Source organism: Rattus norvegicus, chromosome 6, assembly GCF_021556685.1.
Source record: "Rattus norvegicus strain SHRSP/BbbUtx chromosome 6, alternate assembly SHRSP_T2T, whole genome shotgun sequence".
In the NCBI taxonomy this organism is placed as follows: domain Eukaryota; kingdom Metazoa; phylum Chordata; class Mammalia; order Rodentia; family Muridae; genus Rattus; species Rattus norvegicus.
In genome coordinates this window covers 30,157,620-30,172,681 of record NC_141539.1, presented here as the reverse complement: position 1 = coordinate 30,172,681, position 15,062 = coordinate 30,157,620, and the positions used below count along the sequence as shown (strand labels likewise).

At 38.9% G+C, this 15,062-nt stretch overlaps 1 protein-coding gene across 7 annotated transcripts in view; it reads left to right on the top strand.

Moving 5' to 3' along the window:
- The window catches only part of Spdya (speedy/RINGO cell cycle regulator family member A), a 44,710-nt gene extending 29,671 nt beyond the window's left edge, over positions 1 to 15,039 (top strand). For 4 of the 7 annotated variants that reach the window (XM_087552228.1, NM_138855.2, XM_087552226.1 and 1 more), the window contains 2 exons: positions 3,008 to 3,305; positions 14,098 to 15,039. In XM_087552228.1, coding sequence (XP_087408354.1) covers positions 3,008 to 3,305; positions 14,098 to 14,189 — 390 coding nt within the window. In that variant the 3' untranslated portion in view covers positions 14,190 to 15,039. Of the gene's footprint in view, positions 1 to 3,007; positions 3,628 to 14,097 lie in introns of those variants that run through there. The other 3 variants (XM_087552224.1, XM_087552227.1, XM_087552230.1) reach the window with 2 other exon arrangements.
- Positions 15,040 to 15,062: the final 23 nt, after the last annotated feature.

Sequence of the window (15,062 nt, the reverse complement as noted above, 5' to 3'; positions counted from 1 at the left end):
AACAGGAGCAGAGTTTTCCCCACCCCCTCTGGAGAGGTCAGAGTGTCCTCCAGTTTCCCTTGGTCTTGGCATTAAGGCACATCTGCCTGCTGCAAATGATGTCCCAGTTACTGTGGCTCTCTGAGCATTCCTGATGCTTGCAAGCATAAACTGAAAGCAAAACCGCACACAAACACAAAAGCAATATAGAGGAGACACAGACAACCACAGTACCTGCCTGAGCTGTTCCTCTAATTCACCAACGTTTTGTGGGTCCCCCACAAGATGTGAGCTTCCAAGCCAACACACCAAATGTGAGGTTCAGGTGGGACCTCTACCGGGACACCTTGAATGAGACTCACAGAGGTGGTGATCAATGTAAAAACAAAAAGAGTTTTATTGTTTCAACCTGTTGGGGCCACCCCACTTCAAGAGGGTGATGGCCCTGAGCAGACTCTAATGGGATTATATACATTTGATAAGGGCAGAATTCAGGCAACAGTAATTGGGCAAGGTCCTATTGGTGTAAGGAATCGACCTTTAAACTGATTTGTGGTCAGTGGACTGAATGGGACTTTCTAAAGAGGGTCAGTTGGGGGGTCACAGGTGCCTTTGTCTGATAGTTGGCTTGTGGTTTTTCCAGGAACTAAGCTGGCTTTACCCTACCGGGAAGGAAGTGGTCTTAGTGCTTGAAGGTTTGTGGTGGAATTTTCCACTGGCCTTAGATTGACCCCTAACTCTGGCTCTTTCAATACTTAACCATATAGTGAGTGCAAAACCATCCTGAGCTATATGAATCATAGTTTATCTTTTCCCCACACCATCGCCATGTGTGTGTACACATAAATGTGTATGAAAATTTTGTATATGTATTATTTTATAGATTTATTATATATTATTTATGTATATGTTTATATAAATTTAAGAAACTTGCATGGAGACTCATGAGATGGCTCAATGGTACAGCCCTTGATTTGCAAACATGTAACACCACCATTTGCTGAATAATCTAATACATTTTTACTTTCATATTAAGATTTCTTTCTTGAAGGCAGTGGTGGCACATGCCTTTAGTCCCAGCACTCATGAGGTAAAGGCAGGAACATCTCTTCCCTGAGTTCAAGACCAGCCTGGTCTACAGAGAAAGTTTCAGGATAACCAGGGATACACAAAGGAACCATGTCTTAAAACATAATAACAAAAAAAGTTCTTTCTCATCAAAAAAGTATTTAAACCTTATACATACCCTAAAGTAGCTCCTCTACTGCTGCCTTCCCATTTCCCTCGTACGTCCCCAATATAGCTCTGAAATTTCAGAATTTTAAAACATGTTTAAGAAATCACTAGTTTAGGCAACTAGTATGACTTTGTTTGGCTCTCATTTTAGGATTATTATACTTATCATTTACTGTGGGTCATTGATAATTGCAGCTAAAGACTTTGACTTAAATCTCATTGATGTTTTGGATTTCATGAGGCCAGCATGTTATAGTTTTCCCTAACTTGACTTCTTAAATGGCTATCATTTGCCAGATGCTAATTATGTGGTAAGGATTTCACATGTAATACTGAATCTCAAAACAATATTTGAGGTAGTTAGCACTCCCATTTTATTGATGAAATAACTGAACCCCAGAAAGGTTAAATAATTTGCTCTGTAGCATATATTGTCAGCAAGTGGTACAGCCAGGATAAGAAAGTCTACAGCTAAAGCCCATGCTTTATTTAAAAACCTTATAACAATGGCTGATAGTGAGAAATCTTAAGTGCTTTATAAAATGTATCCTTGGTTGGGGATTTGGCTCAGTGGTAGAGTGCTTGCCTAGCAAGTGCAAGGCCCTGGGTTCGGTCCCCAGCTCCGGGGGGGGGGGGAGGGAGAATAAAATGTATCCTTTCCTCATAACTCTCTAAAAATATACTCTGGTCACTGTGTAACAAATAAGGAAACATAAGAAAAAAGAAATTAATTTACATTTTTAAAAAAAAGCGCATCCCTTAATATAACTGTAAATATTTTAAGATTAACCTAACATAGTTATGAGCCTAATTTTTTAAGCAACATACACAAAAGTTAAGAATTATATAATTTTTATACTATATTATCTTTCTTAAACTTAGAAATATTTGAAATTTTAAAAATAAATACCCTGGGGCTGAGGAGGTAGCTCAATGGTTAAGAGCACTTCCTGCTCTTTCAGAGGTCCTGAGTTCAATTCCCAGCAACTACATGGTGGCTCACAACCATCTGTCATGGGATCCGATGCCCTCTTCTGGTGTGTCTGAAGACAGCTACAGTCTACTCATATACATAAAATAAATAAATCTTTAAGTAAATCCTTAAATAAATAAACACACATACTTACTTGCATATTTACATACATACATACATACATACATACATACATACATACATACATACATACATACATACATACCCTGGCACACTCCTTTAATCCCAGCAGTCAGGAGGCAGATCTCTGAGTTTGAAGACAGCCAGGTCTGCATAGAGAGACCCTGTCTCAAAAACCAAACTGACTGACTAAATAAACAGCAACTGAAAAGCTTGCTTCATTTATATTATCTGCTTAAACTAATTTACATATTTTGTCAATCTTAATATTAATGATCCAAGTAATCACTCTACAGAAAACGCTACTGTGAATGACTTGATGTTGCTGCTATAACATTGGTAATGTAAGCAGGTTTTTTGTTCGAGGTGTGTGTATTTTTTGTTTTTGTTTTTGTTTTCTTTGTCTGTTTGGTTTTTTTTTTCTTCTTGAGATAGGGTTTCTCTGTGTAGCCCTAGAACTCAATTCTGTAGACTAGGTCAGCCTCTAACACAGAGATTCACCTGCCTCTGCTGGTATTAAAGGTGTGCACCACAACTCTCCTTTTTTCCTTTCTTTTTTAGGTAACTTAGCTGTTACTCTAACTTCGGGTTTAGAAAAAGCTGCTCCTGAGGTATAATTTCTGCACTTTACTCAATTTTAAAATGTTATTAAATCCACAAAGTAACCTTTCCCCATAGGTTATGGCCATTGCACCAAGCCATTACATCTGGCAACGCGAGCGGTCTGTGCACCACAGTGGAGCTGCTAGGAACTACAACAGAGATGAGGTTCATCTGCCCCGGGGACCTAGTGCCACACCAGTGGATTGCTCACTGTGTGGTAAAAAAGGAAGATACGTGAGACTGGGACTGTCTTCATCATCATCTTCATCCAGTGACATAGTAGAGCTAACGGGAAAACGTTCTCAGGAATTACACAATTCTTTATCAATGGACATGATAGGTGATCCTTCTCAAGCTAATACCTATTCTCAAGGTATGATTTAATGGTAAAGTAGAATTAGACTAATGCATGTTGTTTGTTTATTTAGTCAGACCTTCTAGGCAGGGATGCATAATTTACATCACTGAGTTAAATTTGTATTGAAAGTTTTCCCCCTTCAAGTTACCATTTTTTGCCCTGTCTATACCCATTTTGTAGTAGCCTATACACACTACAAAGGATTTCAACATATTTTAAACTGATCCTCACTATGCCATGAGCTCCAACTATTAATATTAAGGTTCAAAGGGTTTCTATGACATGTTTATTTTATTTAAAAATGTTTTCAAGAAAATAAATTTACTTATAATCACCATCCAACTACTGGTTTCTTCTATATACTTTTGTATTTCTAACAAAATTAGGCCATATTTTATCCTGGCTAGCTCTTTATTATTTACTATAAATCATTTTCCTAAGGTCTTTGAAAACCTTATTGTGATGGGTGTAATTTATTTGCATATATCATTGTTGAGATCTAAATGATTACTTAGAACAATGGTATATTAACTAGAAAATAATTAATCATAAATACAAACTATACCATAATTTTCCAATTATTTTTATATGTAGCATTTCCCTGTCATTTTTTAGATTTGAAACAGTACAACAATACTCTGCAATAGGACCCTATTTACTTCTTACAAATTTCCCTCATTTGAAAAATAGATTTCACTAGGCATTGGTGGCACACACCTTTAATCCCAGAATTTGGGGATGCAGAGGTAGAAGTTCAAGGCCAGCCTGGTCTGCAGAATGAGTTCCAAGACAGCCAGGACTACAGAGAAACCTTGTCTCAAACAAAACAAAACAAAACAAAACAAAACAAAACAAAACAGAAAAAGAGAGAAAGAAAAGGAGATTTCTTGTAGCCTCTCTATCATGGGAGAAAAAAAAACAGACCCACATTAGTCAGATTTTTCCTGTTTTTTTTCCCTCATATTTCTATAAGAATATACTGAATATATAAGACTATTGAAGCTTTACTAAAAGGGAAACTAAACTCTAGTCCAGTGGTTCTCAACCTTCCTAATGCTATGACATTTTAATACAGTCCCTCATGTTGTGGAGACCCCCAACCATAAAGTTTTTTTCCTTTTTTTTTCGGATTTATTTTTGATACTACTTCATAGCTGCAGTTTTGCTACTGTTATAAATCACAATGTAAATATTTGTGTTTTATGATGATTGTTTGATGGTCACGACCCACAGGATGCTCTTGACGGTAGAGCATAGTTCCTGTTACTTTTACTAGACACAGTATTTGCTTAGCAAATTTCACTGGCAGTATAGTTTCTTGCTTTTCAACATCTCCAAGCACACTCATACTCATACTCATATTTGACAATACTCATATTTTGTCATACTCATATTTGACAATAAATAGGACTAACTTTTAGCTCAACTCTAAAGTGTCATTTGTCATCTCTCTTCTATCTCCTAAGATTTTACATTTACATTCTTTGGTCCTCAGAATGGGTAATGTTTATTGGATAATTTTATTGTTCCAGGCAATACAGAAAGCGCCTTATATTCATAATATACTTAATATTCACTACTACTCAAGGTTACATGTTGTTATCCCTACATGGTAGACAAGGAAACCGAGGCTCATGTTAACTTTTGTAAGGCTGGTACAGTAATATTTGAATCCTGGTCTGGGGACTGAAGCCTGAATTCTTAACTATTATACTCTACTGCCTTTGATCAAACCCTGCTTTAGCAGTGAAAATAAGCTGTGGCAGGAGCCTTTAAGAAGAGCTAAAGGAGAGATGGAAATACCAAGAGCCAAGTTCCTTCTAAAATGCTTGTGGAATGAATTGGGAGAAAATTTTAATCATTTGAACCTGCATCTACAGAAAACAGAAGAGAAATAAATCATTGTGTTTTATTTTGAGCAGCCACTATAGATATCATTGGAGCAGGGAGATATCAGGGAACTTCTAGGTCTTGACACCCCACTAAGGGACTGGAGTGCATGCAGGAAGTAAGGTACTTGGCTAGTCACTATACTGAAAAGCTGAGGGCAGGGGTGTCAGTGGGTAAAGGCTTGCTGCTAAGCCTGATGTTCTGAGTTCAGTTCTTGGTGGAAGACAAGAACTGCCTCCCTCATGTTGTCCTTGGACCTTCCATAGGAATATTGTTGTGCATGAAGCACACACACACACACACACACACACACACACACACACACACGAGAGAGAGAGAGACAGAGACAGAGACAGAGACAGAGAGACAGAGAGAGACAGAGACCAGAAGGAGGAGAGGGAGAGAAGAAAAGGGAAGGGAGAGAGCAAGAAAGGAAGAGAGACTATAATTAAAAAGCTAAAGCAAGCTTTTGAGGGACTATAAACAAAAGTAAGGCACTGATGGAGGGGAGTTGTAGAAGGGACTGTGCTTTTACGTGTTTATTGATGACATTCCCAATTTAGGATTTATAGGTCCATTTTAGGAAGCAACAAATTTGTTTTGTTTTGTTTTGCTTCTTGAGACAAAGTCTCACTCTATGGATCTGGCTGTCCTGGGACTCACAGAAATCTGCCTGCCTCTGCCTACTGAAAACTGGGATTAAAGGCATGTGCCACCATCGCTTAGAGGAAGGAATAAATATTTATCCAACAGTTTTATTATGAATCTTAAGGTTAACTCTAAAAGCCTTTGTTAGTGTCAGAGGGCAAACAATTTAAAGAAAAACTATTGCTAGGTATAGAGGCCAAGCCTTGGAATCTCAGCACTCAGGTTGAGGTAGGAGGAGCCCAAGCTAGAAGCTTCTTTGGGCTACACATCCATTTCCTTTTTAAAGGAGAGGGGATAGGGTACACTGGAGAGATGCTACTTGATGGTCTATAGTCATCAAAAACTCATTCCAAAATTCTACAAGAAAGACACACAGGAGCTGGTCTTGGCTTCAGGTCTTTATGTTACAATTTATGAGGCTACTGATCACTGTTCCACCTTTCAACCAAAGAAAACAACTTTCTCTCTTCCAGCCATCCTAACTTCCTTTCCTCTTTTTCTTTTCTCTTTTTTTAAGACATGGTCTTATTTAATATTGAGTGGTCCAAACTCACTACATAGACCAGATTGGCTTTAAACTCACAGAGATCTCCCTGCCTCTGGGATTAAAGGTGTGCAATATCATGGATAAAATGGATTGTTTGCTTTTGTTGTTTGTTTGTTTCTATGTTTGTTTGTTACATGTACCAAAAAGCATTTTTAACATAAAAATGCCTGTAACATTTTAAAAGCAAAATGTCAGTTTGACAAGATAGAGGGAAACACTGTCAAAACACTCTGGGGGTAATAGACATTCTTCAAGAAGTCAGACACATTATGACTACCAATATTCTGCTAGTCCTTTATACTAATCCCATCTCAGAACCCAGTCCCCCAAGACATTTTGAAATATTAATTTTACTACAGAAAAACAAACTCAGGAAAGTCACACCATTTCGAGCTAAAGCAACAGCAAACAGTGTTTTGTTTACATGTGTGTCTGTTTACCATGTGAGTTCAGTGCCCATGGAAGCTGGAAGAGAACATAGGATCCCTTAGAACTGGAGTTGCATGTGGTTGTGAGCCACCATGCTCTGTGTGGGTGCTGGGAATTGAACTCAGATCCTCAGGAAAAGCAGCCAAGTATTTGAGCTATTTCTCCAGATCCCACTTTTTCTACTTCTTGCTTTGGTGTTGATGTTTGAACCTAGGGCCTTGTATATGCTACACTTATGATCTTCCCTTCAGGTTATACCTTCAAACCCATACATATTTCTATAGGAAACTACTACTGTTACTCTTTATGCTGCTTTCAGCCTCAAGGCACCTATGCTAGTCTATGCAGATAATTATCTGCAAACCTGAGGGTTGAACATAAAGATAAGGGGAAAAATACAACAAGCCTTACCTTTGGCATTGACAGGCACAGAATATCTATATGTGGGATAACCTATAACTAAATTTTTCTTACAAGAAAGTACTATTGTGAACTTTATTTTGTGTCATATTGTCATTCACTGTTCCGGTCACAATCACCTATGTTTAAAATCTTTGCACTTAACTATTAATGTAATTTTAAAAGCGTTAGTTTTTTCTTTATTCCAGCTTGCTCCTAAATGAATGAGTCAGAGATTTTAAGATATATTTAATCAAGCTCTTGATACATATTTTCTGAGCAGTTACTAATCTATTCTAATCCTCTAAAATAATCTGGCTACCTCCTAGCCAAAGTCTCCAAGACACTTACATTTTAGTATTCACTGGCTCTCTCTGCTGCAAGGGTTTTTCCATGGCCTCTCCTAGACCCTCTCCTCTTGACAAATCCCCCTCCCCTCTTCCCTTCCATCTCCTCCCTCTCCCTTTCTCCCCTTCCTTATCTGGGATTGGAAGTCCAGCCCTATACTGTCCTCTGCTCAGCCACTGGCTGATCAGCTTTATTGACAGATTAGAGAATAAATGGGAAGCAGTGTTTACACAACATCGAGACAGGTGGTTCTCAAAATAAGCATTACAATGCCCTGTCTGGATTGCAACCAGATACAGGGGCAGAGAAATCAACAGTTGAATAATACAAGGATAATCTTTACATAGTGCACAATAACATTATGCCCATACTTAACAAAGACATAATCAGGGCTAAAGATAGCACTCAGTGTAAGCACATGTTTAGCAGGCACTGATCACTGGGTTCAAGCCCCAGCATCAAAAAAATAAACAGAGCAGGACCCATGGATCAATAATGTGATGATCAAGAACATGCTATATGACCAACATTTAGGAGCACAAAGGATTGCAGAATTATAAACGCAGAACTCTGGAGGTTGAGGACAGAGGATTTACTATAGGTTCTAAGCCAGCCAAAGTTAAAGAGAATCCTGTGTTCAACAAACAAAGGAATAGGCTGCAAAATTCTCTCTGGGTAAGAGAAAGTTAGTAAGAGATTTCCAGAGCAAATAATACATGAACAGGACATTAAATGAGTGCTATGTTTGCAGAGGCTAACAAACATAAGGAAGAAAGTAAATAGCAAGTAGGAATTTGAAAATATAGATTATCACAAGGTAGTGGTGGTGCACGCCTTTAATCCCAGCACTCAGAGGCACAGGCAGGTAGCTCCCTATGAGTTGGAGGGCAGCCTGGTCTACACAGTTTCAGGACAGCTGTGGTTATACAGAGTAACTTGTCTCTTCTCCCTGCCCCCAGTACAGATTGTCTTACACTGAATTGCTAGCTAATGTAGTTCTTTCTACAAAGTAGTTTTGTTTTACAATAACTAAGTCAATAGATAAAACAATACATGAACCAGTGTACACTTCAAGCCACCAGCAAACTTACTGACCATTTACTGGGCAGAAAAGGTAAAGGTGGGACAGGTCCTCTAGAAAGCAACTGGAAGACAGTTCTGAACCAGATCCCTCAAGATTTGAGAGTGATACAAGAGGGTCAGACATAGACACAAAAAACTAACATGAAGTCAGGTATGTGGCACACACCCATAATCTCAGCATCTAGGATATGGAGGAGGACCAGGAGTTCAGGGTCATCCTTGGATATATAACCAATGTGAGGCCAGCCTGAGCTATATGAGACCCTGTCTTACAAAACGCAAAGGAAAGAAAGGAGGAAGTAAGTTAACATTAGTTAGCATCTGTCCTACGTCTGATTATAATCCTAATACTTGGGATGGCGAGGCATGAAGATCATGAGTTCAAGGTTAGTCTGATATATATAGGGAGTGAAATGCTGTCAGATAGCAGGGGAGGGCATCTGGCCCATAACTACATTGTAAACATAATGAAAGGGCCTTAAAGTGTGTCTCGATGAACTACTTAATAAGTGCTAATTTGTGTATTGTTCAACTCAGAATTAAGATGGGCACAATGACAGAGAGGTGTTGCTCAATTCACTATCCATCGAACACAATATGCTAAGCTGAAACTAAGTACACTGAGTTTGAAATGAAATAGGTTAAAGGGCATTTTTCTCTGCCTTTAGTCCATCCTCTTCATGTAGACACTTAGGACCTGACAATTAATGGGCGTCAAAGTTCTAGTTATAGTACAGACAGAATATAACACCAGAATAGCTCTCCTCCTCAGTCAGTACTTAATGCAGCCAGAATGACTTATCACAAATCAAATCAAACACAAATCAAAGTATGTTACCCTTAGCTAAATCCTTCAATGGTACCTCAGGGGTTTTGGGGGATTGTTTTTTAAGATAGACAGATTCAGGTTGGAGATATAGCTGTTTGTAGAGTACTTGGTTAGCATTCACTAAGCACAGATTGACCACCAGCATCACATCATAAAGGCATAGTGAGTCACAGCCATACTCCCAGCATTTTGAAGGAAGAGGACTCAGAAGTTCAGGGTCAACCTCAGCTACAGACTGAGTTTATCTGAGACCTTGTCTTTAAAAAGAAGAAGACAAACTCCTTAGAAAGCCTCTAAGGTCCTCCATAGCCTGACTGATGATTGATCTCTTTCTGGTCACCCTGCTTCTACCTCCTAAGTAGTGTATTTTAGCCATTTTCAGCTCCCCATTCTCCACTTTTATATCCCTCCTTCTTCTGGAACTCTGCTTTACAATATATCTTCCTCCTAATTCCATTTCTTTACATCATCATCATCATCATCATCATCATCATCATCATCATCACTATTACTATTGACAGAATCTCACTGTGTTGCCTTGGCTATCCTGAAGTGAGTGCTGGGATGAAATGATTAAATGTCCTTAATCCTTTCCATCATAATCAGTTAGGTTTTTTTATTGTCCTTTGTTTTGTTTTGTTTTGTCTTGGTAATTAAACCAAGTTTAGTTAGGGTTGCTTACATATTCTGGGCTTGGGGTTATTTTTTACTGGAGCAAGGGTACCTCCATGACTCCACTCCTGAGGAAAAAATGTCTGTCCTCTCCCATCTGTGCTAGAATATTGATGGTTTTGATCTTGTGCAGGGAAACGGCTGCTGTGAGTTCGTGAGCACAATGCCCGTGTCCTCTGCAGACGTGATTTACAGCACTTTGCCTCTTATATTCTCTTCACAGCCTTTCTGAATTGTGAATGTGGGTAATACACAGATATCCCATTCAGAGTTGAGCACCCAACAGTCACGTGTTCAGCACTTTGACCAATTATGCTTCTGCATCGACCACTGCCCACTGCAAAAGGCTTCTCTGACCAAGGTTGAGAGCAGCCCTAATCTAGATGTCCAATATTTGGAAAGCAGTTTGACATCATGTCCATTTAGCAAAGCAGGTTCTCCTAAAGCCAATGACTCCCCAGCCTTGGACTGGAATGTTCTATGTAGCTCAAGCTGGCCTGGAACTCATGGCAGTCCTCCTTCAACCTCCCAAGCTCTGGAATAACCAATGTGAGCTGCCATAGACAGAATCTTTTTAGCCAGGTTAAAAGAGTGTCAGATGTAATGACGTGCATCAAATGATGGAGATTTGTTCTTTAGGAACAGAGCTTGTTCATGATACCAGTTATATTGATTCTGATGTTCTTTTAACCTGGTTAAAAAGGTTCTATGGTAACTCACACCCGTAATTCTAGTGCTAAGAACTGCTGAGTTCCAGCACAGCCTGGAAAATGAGATCCTGTCTCAAACCAAGCCAAACCAAGATTCGAGTGTAAGAAAAGAGATTAAAGAGCTACTACATCTTGAAACCAGGTATGGCAGAACCTGCCCACATCCCGGTACTCCAAGGCTCTTCCATCTTGTGCAATGGAAGTGGTTCATCAACCCCATAGCAATCATGCCACTGTCTCGCCAGCAGGCACGTCCTGTTTTCAAGTCTGGTGTTGTTATAGGTAGCATGCAGGGTTCACCAGGGTGTAAGGCCATTGATGAGGAGTTTTTTCCACCATTGTGAATGCTAGCCCACAGAGAGGCAGCTACATCTAAACAACAGAAAACTGTGGAGCTGTGTAAAAACATAACCGTGAAGATGAGTTGTCTGAAAACCATGCATAAGTTCTTTAGACAATATATGTTATTAGAAAATACAAAACGATGGGTGCCTATGAATAACTCCTATTCCTTTTTTTTTAAACATTTTATTTATTTATTATATATTATGATTACACTGTCGCTATCTTCAGACACACCAGAAGAGGGCATCAGACTCATTTCAGATGGTTGTGAGCCACCATGTGGTTGCTGGGATTTGAACTCAGGACCTTGGGAAGAGCAGTCGGTGCTCTTAACCACTGAGCCATCTCTCCAGCCCTTTTTTTTTTTTTTTTTTTTGGTTCTTTTTTTTCGGAGCTGGGGACCGAACCCAGGGCCTTGCGCTTCCTAGGTAAGCGCTCTACCACTGAGCTAAATCCTCAGCCCCCCCTTTTTTTTTTAAATGTATTTATTTATTATATATAAGTACACTGTAGCTGTCTTCAGACACATCAGAAGAGGGCATCAGATCTCATTACAGATGGTTGTGAGCCACCCATGTGGTTGCTGGGATTTGAACTCAGGACCTTTGGAAGAGCGGTCAGTGTTCTTAACCACTGAGCCATCTCTCCAGCCCATAACTCCTATTCCTAATGCACGTTCCCAAAGCACATTTCTCCCATCATTGATTCTGGTCATTAATCCTGATGGCCTTGAAACATGGTTAAAAAGATACTGTCTATCGCATCTGTCATTCCAGTGCTCAGGAGACTGGAGCAGGAGGACTCCAACTGTCATTAGTTCCAAGACACCCTGAACTATATATAGTAAGTTCCAGGCCAGCCTAAGTTACAGAATGAGACCCTGTCTCAAACCATATCAGACTAAGATTTAAGTAGACTAAAAAGATTTAAGACTTGTTACACACTGAAGCAATGTATGGTGACCATGCCTGTATCCTGGCACTCCAGAAGCCAAGACAGGAGTATCACGAGTTGAGGCCTGTCTACGATACTCAGGGAACAGTAATGTCTCAAATAACACTTTATATATAGCTAGACATGGTAGTTTACATCTACAATGCCAGCACTCTGCAGAGGAGAAAGCAGGAGGACCAGGAGTTCAAAGTCAGCCTGGGCTATATTAGCCCTCAGTTTTAAACCCAAGAAAAATAAAACCCAACCAAACAAAAAGAGTTATTATGTCTTGAGGGCAAACCCTACTAATAGTATGCTTGAAGATGTACCAAGTTTAAGGTCCAGGCTTCAATACCCAGAACCAAAAGCAACAACAAAGTTACATCTTTATTATAATTTTTAAAATTATATTATCTCATCAGTTCTCCCCTACTATTTACTACAGCCCTGTTTTCTTTTTGTTTACGGTGTGTGTGTGTGCGTGTGTGTGTGTGTGTGTGTGTGTGTGTGTGTGTGTGTGTGTATCTGTGTACTGGAGGTTGGAGAACAACTTTCAGGAGTCAGTTCTTGCCTTCTACCTTGCTGAGGCAGTGTTGTTGCACCAATTAGTCCAGGGTAGGTGCCAGCCTGCAAGCGTCTAGCTGATCCTTCTGTCTCCACTTCCCATATTGCTATAGCCATATACTATATATAGGAAGTTCCAAGCCAGCCTAAGTTACAGAATGAGACCCTTTCTCAAACCGTATATATACAGTGCGGATGCCAAACACTGTATTCAAATTTTTTGAAAACCAAAAACATAAAACCAAAAACATATGAATTGTGGGTATCAAACTCAGGCTTGCAGATTTTACACTGAGCCATCTCCCTGAGCTTTCCTCTATCTATCTATCCATCTATCCATCTATCTATCTTTATCTACATATCTATCATCTATCAATCCATCTATCATCTATCTCATCCATCCATCATCTATCAATCCATCTATCATCCATCAATCTATCTATCATCTGTCAATCCATCTATCATCTATCTCATCCATCCATCATCTATCATCCATCAATCTATCATCTGTCAATCCATCTATCATCTATCTCATCCATCCATCTATCTATCATCTATCTCATCTATCTATCTCATCTATCTATCTATCTATCTATCTATCTATCATCTATCTATACCTACATATCTATCATCTATCAATTCATCTATCATCTATCTCATCCATCCATCTATCATCTATCAATCCATCTATCATCCATCAATCTATCATCTATCCATCTATCTATCATCTATCAATCCATCTATCTATCATCTATCTATCTATCTATCTATCTATCTATCTATCTATCTATCTATCTACCTATTCATTTATTTACTTAGTTTTTTGAGACAGGGTTTCTCTGTACAGCCCTGGCTATCCTGGAACTCATTCTGTAGACTAGGCTGTCCTTGAACTCTAAGATCTGCCTGCCTCTGCCTCCCAGGCGCTGGGATTAAAGGTGTGTGCCACTAAGCCTGGCTCCTTATTATTTTAAAGTTCCACACAAACAATTAAAATATGGCCTAGGTCCAGGCAAGTGAGGAATGCCTGTAAGTCCAGTACTTAGGAGGCTGAGGCAGGAATATCAGGAATTCAAGACTAGCCTGGGCTACACAGTAAGATCCTGTCTCAATTTTTTTTGTTGTTGTTTTCAAGACTAGCCTGGGCTACACAGTAAGATCCTGTCTCAATTTTTTTTGTTGTTGTTTTGTTTTGTTTTTGTTTTCTGAGATAGGGCCTCATGTAGCCTCATCATTCTGCTTCCTCCTCTCATATACTGGATTAAAAAGCAGGATCACCACTCCCAAATTGAGACTCTGTCTCAAAAAGAAAAAAAAATGATAAAGAAAAAAGTCAAAAAGTATTTTAAGATACATAAAGTTTTATCTTAAATACATATAATTTACCTTAAAATGCATATTTTATTTCAGTAGCCAATGACCATCAATCAAAAAAAGAAAATGAAACTAATTTTGTGAAGAAAACCAAATCTATGGGATGGTTTGCAGAGAGCGAAGAATGACAAGGCTCAACTAAAGCACGCTGGAGTCACAGCTACAAAATGGCAAACTAAATTCGAGATGGTCAGATGGGACAGTTACCCAGTTGTTCAATGGTCTTTAGCCTCTGTTATTTTTCAAACAAATGTAAAAGTCACACAAATCATAGTAATAACTAAACATACCAAAAAAACTAAACATACCAAAATAAGGTAAAAACACTTTGCAAGGTAGGGACTGATAATACACAGTTCTAATTAGATACTTCTTTGTCTTCAAGTTCACTGCAGTCATCTCAGGGGCCAGTTCAGTTGTGGTCTGAACCAGAAGACAAGAAGAGTGAGCTTAAAAGAGAAAACAATTAAGGGCATAACACTGAATTAATTAGAAGAAACATTTAATTAGTATACTCTGAAAACAGTACTGACATGTGTGACCACTTGACGAGTGAAAAAGTCTAGCAATAGGCACATGGTCTGTACATGACTCCTCCTGTCACAGAAGAGGCACACTGCACTGTAGAAATGCTTTAGAGTCTGTTCACAGAGTGTGAAATGTTAAACACTGTCCTTCTCCTGTAAGAACTTTTTTTTTTTTTTGAGCATTCGTTTGGGGGCTATTTGGCTAGTTAGTAAGAAACATTTGTCAGTCATCCCACAGCAACTTTACAGATAAGCTTATACCCAAAAGAATAAGCCTGTTTCATAAATCAATGTATCTGAAACCCATTTCTTGGCCTAAATATTGTGTACCTATGAGTACCTAAACTTGCAGCAACATTTTAGGAGCTCCATTTTGCAACTGACTCAGCAAAATAGAAAAATACATTTCATTTTCTGTACTAATAAAAAATAAAAAATAAAAATCCCTGAAGAGTATCTGATAGTTATTGTATG